At 53.6% G+C, this 9,913-nt stretch overlaps 1 protein-coding gene across 1 annotated transcript in view; it reads left to right on the top strand.

Annotated features, from left to right (window-relative positions):
- The first annotated feature begins 597 nt into the window (after window positions 1-597).
- Galnt2 (polypeptide N-acetylgalactosaminyltransferase 2) overlaps window positions 598-9,913 on the top strand; it is a 120,112-nt gene continuing 110,796 nt past the window's right edge. The window contains exon 1 of the mRNA XM_057753726.1: window positions 598-843. Coding sequence (XP_057609709.1) covers window positions 721-843 — 123 coding nt within the window. The 5' untranslated portion in view covers window positions 598-720. The remainder of the gene's footprint in view (window positions 844-9,913) is intronic.

Here is a 9,913-nt window from a genome sequence, read left to right as displayed (position 1 = left end):
GGATCACTCTACTCACCTCATTCCTTCAGGAAAGCAGCCAACGAAAAAGAAAAGATTTAAAAACATAAATTGCCATCCTTCTCCCCTCTTTTTTATGTTTATTTAAAACCACCCGGGTTTGTTCTTAAGAGCAGGCAGGCTCATCTTCACAAGCAAGTTCCTTGAAACCTACCTTCCCTGACTCAATCTTGTTCGAACTGCAGGGTGGGGGCATGACTGTCATCCCAAGACTCAGAAGTCTGATGCACGAGTGTGTAAGCTTGAGGCCAGCTTGGGCTAGATGGTGAGTGAGTTCGAGGCCAGTCTTGGTTATAGAATGAGACCTTGTACTTAAAAAGAAAAAAAGAAAAATCCAAATATTTGCTCAAATAGCAAATGAGATGGATGCCGGAGCGTCCTCTGCAGACCGGACTAGGACCACTTCAGGTCTTTGGGAATCCTGCAAGCTTCAGAGACCGCCACCTGCCACTCCCAGAGAAGCGAGGTGGGCGGGGCCCCGCTGCCATGGAGACGCGGCCCCGCCCCCGCGCGCCCCGCCCCTCTGCGTCGATTGGTCGCCCTTTGCTCCCTGACCTCGCCGCCGGGCCGCCGCTTCCTGCCGGGCGCTGAGCGCCGCCCGCCGCCCGCTGCCGCGTCTTCCCGCGCCGCCGCCCCGCGCTCCGCCTGCCGCGCGCTCCGCCCGCCGCGCCGACAGCTGCCCGGCGGCCGCCCAGTGCGAGGATGCGGCGGCGCTCGCGGATGCTGCTGTGCTTCGCGCTGCTCTGGGTGCTGGGCATCGCCTACTACATGTACTCGGGGGGCGGCTCCGCGCTGGCCGCGGGTGCGGGCGGCGCCGGCAGGAAGGTGAGTGCCGCGAGGCCTGTGCGCCGACCCGGGCCTGCGGCTGGGAGGCGCCGTGCACCGAGAGTGGTGCCGGCTCCGGGCAGCAGGCGCGGGGATCCTGGCCCGGACGCGCGAGTCAAGTTTCCTTCGGGCCCTCAGGCCAGGAGTGCGAGCCCCGGCCCTGCTCCGCTTTCCAGGGGCTCTGGGTCCAGCGACTTGCCTCCTGCACGGGGGGCGCGGGCACCCGAGGCCACATACTGCCCTGCGCAAGGATCTTGGGCACTGTTGTCTCGGTGGATTCACCGCTCTCCGCTCCCTGTGCCGCGAGCGTAGGGGCCAGACTCCCTGCCCCCTCCTCTGCACTCCACCTCGTTCGCCCCAGGACCCCCATTCCCTACTCCGGGATTTTGGGGATCGTTGTCACCTGAGACCCTGTGCTCCCTGAGAGCCACACTCCTCCCAGCTCGAACCCCGACCTTCGACGTCCTGTTCCGGGATTATGGGGATCTCGGACCCGCCAGAACCCCGGTACTCGAGCGATCAGAGGCGTGATTTCACCCGCTGCCCCCCACCCTGCACTCAGTCAGTGAGGATGTATCGCGGTTCTGCCAGACCTCCCCTCCTGCTTGCTGCACTGCCCACCTTCGGTCTTGACCCTGACGGCGGCGGGAACTGTCTTAACCTCTTGCACTTGCCATTTCTAGCCCCAAGTCCCCCCGTGTATGTTTCTGATGGGTCCTACTCTGAGGACCGAGTGGTGAGGCCGTGGGGACCACGGGTTGCTTAGAGCTCGTAGGTCCTGATTCGGCGCTAGGCTTGGGTACCTAGAACGTGAGCTCCTTGTCGGTATGTTGGTGCTGTCTACTCTGGGCAGTAGTAGCCTCGCCGGAGGGTTCTGTGATGTGTTATTAGCTAATGAGCCTCAAAGCATAGCTTTCTTTTGCAAAGCCCTGTAACCCTCCTTACTCGATGCTGAGTGACACTACGCGACCGGAAAAGACGGGGTGGAAGTGGACGTGGCTGCGGGAGATAGGGGATAGGGTCTTGAGTAGGAAGGACTGTCACTGAGCCGACTTTACCCCTAATCAGACCCTGAATGTCAAGGGCACTTGGCTAACTCCCTTTCCCTTCTGGCATCTTCAAGTTTTCCAGCTGCAGGTATAGAGCGAGGGAGGTGGCAGTGTCTTATTCGGCTCTTGGAGGATTTTGTGATTCATTTTTATTTGCAACAGCGAAAGTGGAAACAGTGCTTGGCTTGTGTGGCCTGGACACTGACTCCCAGCTCTGCTTTCTGAATGATTAGTGGCTGCTAGTTTTTAAGCAACCCCGTTTTATTTATTTATTTATTTAATTTATTTATTTATTTATATTTGGAGAAAGACAGTGGCTTTAAGCAGGTGTGGTGTATACCAACTTTGCTTCCCCAGTAGACATTCCCCACCTTGGGAATAGCCTGGCTGCTGGCAATGTTTTTTTCCCTATGCACACGAAGTAAAGCACACTGACAAAGTGTTGAATCGGCACAGGTATGTAGAGAGGCACCTGTGGCATCAGCCCCCGGGGGGTGATCGCCATACCTCTAGGGGCTTCAGTGGACAGACAATTGGCTGTTCTCCCGGTAAAGTCCTCTGGATGCCGCTGAGGCATGAGCTTTAGGTTTGAAGAAAGCCCAGGACTTCTTTGTGTTCTGCATGCAGAAAAAAGTGGGGGAGATAAACAGTTAAACGTGGATTGAGGACCTGGGATTCTGTTTTGTCAGTGAGCCATAAAATGTAATCCTGACTGGAAGTATCCTGGTTTAGTGGTCTGTAGGAGGAGGAAGAGTGTGCAAATGCTGTAGGCTTTGTGTTCTCATTTATGTAGCCCGGTGGACCCTGAGAGAGGAGAGGATGCCCCAGAACTGGGGAGTGCCGTCTCGAATCCTTTAGTGCGCTTCCCACATTTAGTTAGTTCATCCTCATGATAGGAGAAAATTTGGGGTTTGTTTAGCTTGTATCCCATGAATGTGAAGTATGAAGAGTGGAGTTATTGAAAACCTGGGGCTATTTATTTATTTATTTAGAGACACGCAGGCTGCATTTCTTCCTGTGTCTGGTCCTGTTTGTAGCAGGACTCTTGTCCTATCTTCTGTTAGTTTCTTTATGCCCTAGTGGGTTTTTTTTTTCTCTCCCATGGGGCCCCAAGCTTCAGGATTGTGCTTTGGGGATTGTCTGAGGGCATCCTGTTAGGATTTCTGCTGCTTCAGCAGCCAGGCCAGGGTGTGTGCGGTGTGCCCTGCCTGCTAAACAACTCTCAGAACCGCTGTTCTTCATTTAGCAAAACCCAGAAAGTCAGCTCACCTCAGACTGCAGATTGAATGAACTAAGAAGTTGAAAACCAACTGTCAGCATTTGCTGGAAAAGCCGGCACTCAATGCCGAGATTCCGCAATGCTGAGGCACTATGTTAAAGCAATTTGTGCATGATGTTTAAAATTGCATTTCATTTGTATAGGTATCTCCCCCTGCCATATTTACTCTTTCCTCCCTAAACTGATGATTTGCACTTCAAGAATGCCTTCCCTTTGAGCATCTTAAATGCTTTAAAAGTTTAATCATGTTACGTTTCCCTGGGGCCCTGGTATGCTGGCAGTGGATGGAGCTGCCGAGGAGGGGAAAGGCTTTCTGTTGAAAGGAAGCTGCCTCTGGCTGAAGTGTAGCCACAGGAAGGGTTCCCAGCAGGAGAGCAGTGAGCTCCGAGAGTCTTCAGGGCTCCTTCATGGACTGCCTAAGTGCTTGAGGTACCCATCACTCTTCCTGGGAGCTGCTACCTGTGCTGCACCCTTGCGCTGGGCCCCAGCTGTAGATGTTTGTCATTTGGGCTCTTGAAGGAAACACTGGGGGAAGGGCTTCTCTAAGAACTAGGGAGGGACTGCTGATGGGGACACTCAGTGGGAGAACAGTAGGGTATAAAAGAGAAGGGACTAGGGGCTATGCTGTCCTGCAGAGGGAGGCCCATGACAAGCTGGTTTGCTGGTTCATTTGGCTGGTTTGGAGGGAACCAGTACCGTCTAGACATGCAACCGGAAGGTGGTGGCACAGTGACTCCACTGGTGCCAAGTACCACCTTGTTTTCTTCCGTTTGCTTAGTGCCCCTCCCTCCCTCCCCGCTCATCTCCGACTCTCAGTTCTCTCATCATAACCTTGCGAGATTAACATCCTGGTACCATGGCTTTTTAAAAAAGACAGTGCTAAATAACTCATGTAGAAAGAAGAAAAGAAAGAAAGCAGCAGAGAAAAATCCCTCAACCCCTGAAATGGAGTGAGCCAGAATCCAGTGAGGTCTTTGTTTCTGGCTGTGTATCTGTTTATCTTCTTTGCATAGCTCCCGAGGGACAGGTCTGTGGGGGAGAGGGGTCCCTTCTGGGTTTGCGCTGGGATCTTGGATGCTGTTAATGAGCCATCTATGGGAAAACCCTGGGGACACTCATACCAGCTCTGTACCCCACAGTGGTGTCATAGTAGGGTTCCCGGTAGCCAACTGCCAGTAAAGGAAGTAGGTGAGGTGTGGAGGGTAAAGTCCATGATGGTGAGAGGGCTGGAGGTGCACCTGAGTTTGGCAGGGTAGGCTCTGGGCTCCCCACTCCTCCCTGATCAGGCTGGAGGTGCTCCTGAGTTTGGCAGGGTAGGCTCTGGGCTCCCCACTCCTCCCTGATCAGGCTGGAGGTGCTCCTGAGTTTGGCAGGGTAGGCTCTGGGCTCCCCACTCCTCCCTGATCAGGCTGGAGGTGCTCCTGAGTTTGACAGGGTAGGCTCTGGGCTCCCCATTCCTCCCTGATCCTTCGTTGGGAAGTGTCGCCGTGATTATTGAAGGCTAGCAAGAGGCTGCCGTGCAGTGTTGTTACCTGTGCCAGGAGGTTGGCAGTGATAAGTGTGCAATTTCAGAAAGGCTGTTTGCACTAAGTGTGATGACATAGGTTATCATGCTAGCACTTGGGAGGTGGAAGCAGGAGGATCAGGAATTCAAGGTTACCCTTTCATACATATGACATTCAAGTCTAGGCCAGCCTGGGCTATATGATCCTGCTTCAGAAGAACAGCAGTGGAGGCGGGAAGACTGCCAGGGAAAGCCCAGCAATAGCCTCTTCTACACTGTAAGAATAGCCTCCTTAAAGAAAGTAGAGTCCTGTGTAGAATTCTGTTGTGGCTGCCCATGGGAGCGCAAACACAATAGAAACAGATTGTGACTGTAAACACTACAAAGATAGTGAGCTATGCCCTGGGCCCTCCAGCAGGAGTGAAAATGAACCTGTTTGTTGGTGGCTTGGGTCCCTCAGTCTGCTCAGCTTTCAGGGCTAACTGCTGTGTGGTGGTGGTGGTGGGGGGGTGGCAAGGCCCTGGGAATAGGAGAGCTTTTCTGAGGCTGTAAGCCTGCTGTGATCTCCCCAGCGAGGCTGGGAGAAAGGGAGTGGCGGGGGTTGGGGGTTGTTTGCCATCCTTTGTGTCTAAGGGTTGTAAGAGGTGGTTGGAAGAAGGTCGGGAAGACAGGGATGTTTGTAGCTTCTCTGCTGCTGCTGTAGTCTCAGGGTTTTGACTACTGTGTTTCTTTGAGAGGACGTGATGTCAGCCCAAGGCTGCCCTGATGCCCCTATACGTGTTCACTGCCTGGGCAGTGGAGAGTCAGGCAGAGGCCAGGAAGCCTGCAGGTGTTTCTGGGCGGCTTTGGACAGTCTTCTGCAGGCCCAGCTGAATGCACTGTGAGAAACCTGGGCCTTGGCCAAGCCCACTCCCTTGAGAGTTCGGCTTGAGGGTGACACTGAGATTTGCTAGCTAGGCAGAGTGTGGTCATGTATGTCACCAGGTCATACAGCCTGGCTGCCACTATCTTAAGCACCTAGATCCCTGCCCCCCCCCCCAAGGCTCTAGCTGCTTGTCTCTCCCTGCCCTCTGCCCCCTGTATTTTTGAGAAAGACAGTCTTTCTCTTGGCTCCTCTTTCCACATTGAGCAGCTAAGGGTGAACCCTGTCACCCAGTAGGACGCCGGCCACTTCCCTGTCGGGTCAAAGCAGGTGTCAGTGTTGGCTCTCTCCGCTCTCTCCGCTGGCTGCCTTGAGGCCTGGCCTTCCACACAGAGGCGCTTGTTCCAGACACAGGCTCTCAGCTCCTTCCTGCTGAGGTCTCTTCTGATGCAAGGACCCAGTAGTGCTTCCCGGGAACAAAGGCTGTCACGGAGCTTCCAGGAAAGGTTGGGCAGCTCTGCTAGCTGTGTGGCCACTGTCACTCTGATCTACAGAGGAGCTCACCACAGCCTCTCCTGGCCTGGGCAGAACTTGACCTTGTTCTCTCTGGGTGGGAAGACTCCCTGACCTTTGACCCTGACTTTAAATTCAGGACTAACCTCGGGCTCAGAGGTTCTCTAGAAGGCCTCCACGCCTCTCTCCCCAGAGACTATAGGCCATTTCCGTGGTGGGGGTGGGGTCTCAGGCTTCAACACCAATCAGCTCACCTGCTGGAACCCTTTGTTTCTTTAGGTTCCCGGGCCTGGAATGGCTGTGGAGCTGCCCAGCCCACTTCCTACGTGGTTTGGGCTGTAAAACTGTCTCGTCTGTACTTAATCCTGTCCAGTAGTGTGGGCCTGGGAAGTGTGCATCGTGATGAACAGATTGGGTTTCTTAGCATGCCGGCATGTAGGTGGCCGCTATTCATCTGGGCTGGACGTGTAGAAAAGCAGACCCTCTCACTTGGAGTCTCATTCGCGGAGCTCTAGTTTGAATTTTCCTCGGATCCATAGTCATTCTGAAGCTGGTCTGACAGCCACAGCGGAGGGTGGCGTTCTGGGGCCAAGCTGTACCTGTCACCGTGGCCCAACCTATCCTTGCAGGTTGTCATCCCGGTGAATAGTCCCTTCCATTTGTTTCCTTCCTCCTAGAAGCGCCCTGCCCTGTGGTGTGAGCAGTCTCTTCCATGCCCTCTTGCTGGCCAGCTAATCCTCCAGCAGCTCCTGTCTCTGTCTCTGTCTCTGTCTCTGTCTCTGTCTCTCTCTCTCTCTCTCTCTCTCTCTCTCTCTCTCTCGGAGTACCTGGAAAGGGATGGGGCAAGACCCCTGAATCGCAGCATCTGTCTCCGCAGGAGCAGTGGTTGCACTCTTTGGGCTTTCTCACATCCAGCAAGGTAGCTTTGGGGCTGGAGGACTTGTCTTCATGATGACGCCCTCTCCACTGTGGGAGGTTCACAGCCTTGTCAGCCTGGCACACTGGGTGCCAGTGCCCCTCATAGGTCATACCAGATCCTGTCAGGACATGAGACAGAATTGACTCACCTGTTGATGGGACTGTTAGCTTTTGCTTTTTCTCCCTACACCTTTGTGGCTGGGCCTTCTCAGAAGGAAGCAGCCACGCTCTGAGGTCTGTCTATGGTAGGCCCCCTTTAGGGGCACTCAGGTGAGAACGAAGTTTTACAATCTAGCAGATACCTGCCTACACCTGCTGCACGCCGTGTATGTCCTGAAAGCTTCTATCATATTATTGAAGAAACTGAAGGCAAGAGGCTCTCCCAGGGTCACAGAGCTTGTGGGTAGGGAATCACTTGGGCTGTGGTGGCACCTGTCTCCTGAGGTCTTCCCATTGTCAGGATGTGGCTGTGAACCCCCAGGCTTCTCCGACCCCCTTCCTTGATTGTCAATGTCCTTTCCCTTACAACATGGCGACTCTGGGAAGGTACCCTGTAACCTCCATGCTCAGGAGAGCTCTAAGCAGCGGCAGGCTGCTTGCCTTACTTAGGTTTCTTTCTGTCCACCATTAGATCTACCCTCTTACCCGCAGGCTTTGGCCTGACCTGAAGCAGCTGTCCTCGATGCTGCACTGGCCAGGAGAGTGGTACCAGAGTCTGTGCCTTTTATTCGCTCACCAAGTGTCTCTCGAGTCTCTCTGTGCAACCAGCACGGCCGTGTCTGGAATTCTCCTGGGCACCAGCAGACTGTGATTCTTGACTCCACAGGGGTGGGGCGGGGAGGACAGCAGACAGTGTAACATAAAGGGCGGTGCTGGCACACAGCAGCGTAAGGGGTTGGGGGCAGAGGGCATGCGGATCATGGAGAGTGAGTCCAGCCTGTGGTTTTCTCTGCTCCCGAGGCCCCTAGGTTCCCCAGTGCCCAGCCTCTCGGCCCATCCTCACCTGTGCTCAATGACTAGAATAAACCAGTTTCCAGGGGTCACTGCCTATAGTGTACCAGCAGAGCTCTTGCGTCACAGGCTGCCTGGGCTTCCTTTTCCTGCCCACTTGGTTACCTCATGCGCCTGGTGAATGCCAAGCTACCTGCCGCACCCTGGCCCCTTACCTCCTATTGTTCTCAGTTCCAAAAGACACCTACAGTTGAGTGTATGGTAGACTAGCTAGGCTGTGTTTGGGGTAGTCTCTGGATTCCTGAGCTAGTCTGTGAGGGGCAGCAGGGCAGGCAGGAAGGCAGTTTATGGTTTAGGGTCTATGAAAGGACATCGTGAATATACAGAGTTGTCCCCTCATGTCAGAGCTCAGGTCTTGAGCCCGTGTTGCAGTCAAGGGTCTCCTCCATTACTGCTCCATCCCCAGGAGCAGCTGGAGGTGCAAGTGGGCTTGTTCATCCCTCACGATTGCAAGAGGGCACAAGCTAGAACCTGTTGGTTCCTCGCTTTCGGGAAGTGGCACTTGGTAACGTGGGTTCTGGGGTCTATGGTGCCCCGCTTTGGGGAGGTGGCACTTGGTAACGTGGGTTCTGGGGTCTGTGGTGCCCCGCTTTGGGGAGGTGGCACTTGGTAACGTGGGTTCTGGGGTCTATGGTATTTGTGGAAAGCAAGATGAAGCTGTGACCTCACTATCTGGAGTTGCTGAGGGACATCTCCTGATAAAAACATAACTCCTGCTCCTGCGGGTTCCCCAGGTGAGAGCTGTCTGTCAGCTTTACTCCCAGGACAGGCAGGGGGAGGGAGTTGTTACACAGAGGCTTCTGGGAGCAAACAGCTAGAGTGGCTATGTGGCAGCCCAGGATAGGTAATACGGGAAGGAGTGCTGTGGTGGCTTCTGATAGCTTCCTGGAAGGCCAGCCCAGATGTGACCTTTGATTTCTGGCTTTGGGAAATGGGCAGACGTCAGATGAAAGGTCTTTCTCAGCCGAATCACTTGGGATGGGAGCTTTAGGAGCTCATGCAAATTAAAGACTTGGACTAGAAACAGCCTGTAAATTAAGCTCCCCCCAGGTCTGGGGCGAGTATAGACGCTCACACTGGGAATTTATGTGGTGCCTTGGTGCGGCCGCTTGGCCCAGTATGGGATGCCTTGAGGCCTGACCGTCCTGTTCTAACTGCGTGGGCTTTCCTGTTAACCCACTTGCTGGACCTTTGTTTCCAGAGGCCACCTCCTCTCTGTCCTCGCCCACCCGGCCTTGGCAGTTTGTCTTCCCAACTCAATTTTGTCCATTTGTAATTCTTTTTCATAAGCTCCAAGGCTCCCTTATTTGTAAAATACTCAGTGGTTTATGTGTGCCACTAGGAAAGAAAAAACTGTCCATTGAACTAAATAACATGGTTTCTATTCGGTAACGTTTTTATTTTCTAATCACTGAAAAAGCCCTTTCTGACTTAATTAGACATTGATTTTCCTATATATCACTCTTGTTCATAGACACAAAGGAAAACATAAGTGGAATATATTGGATAAGGTGTTTCCAAAACCTTTTCTGAGTCCAGCCACCCTAAGTCACTTTCTGTTTGCTCTTTTCAGTTGTCCACTGTATCACCAAAATCGTTGGTGATGGCATTTCCCAAGGGAGGGGGCCAAGGTGTCTTGGCAGTTGTGTAATTAGCCACCCCCACCCTGAATCCTGCCAAGCTCTCCGTTTCACCATCTGTTCCCATCTCGTGGGATTTCCAGGGATTATTGTTTTTGGATTTTTGTTTAAGCTTTTGACACGCCCAGCAGATTGAGACTCTGAGCCTGCGGTGATGCACTGAGGCCCTAACCTGGCTAACAGAATCTTGGATGTCTTTTGGAGACATACCAATTTCTGAAGTTCAACTGCAAAACCATCTCAGAATGAACCAGTTAGGGCCCCGCTCTTCCCCACCCAGGAGAACCTAGTTGT

Source organism: Chionomys nivalis, chromosome 21, assembly GCF_950005125.1.
Source record: "Chionomys nivalis chromosome 21, mChiNiv1.1, whole genome shotgun sequence".
NCBI lineage: Eukaryota > Metazoa > Chordata > Mammalia > Rodentia > Cricetidae > Chionomys > Chionomys nivalis.
The sequence above is the reverse complement of the archived record's forward strand: the minus strand, read 5'-3'. Positions and strand labels throughout refer to the sequence as shown.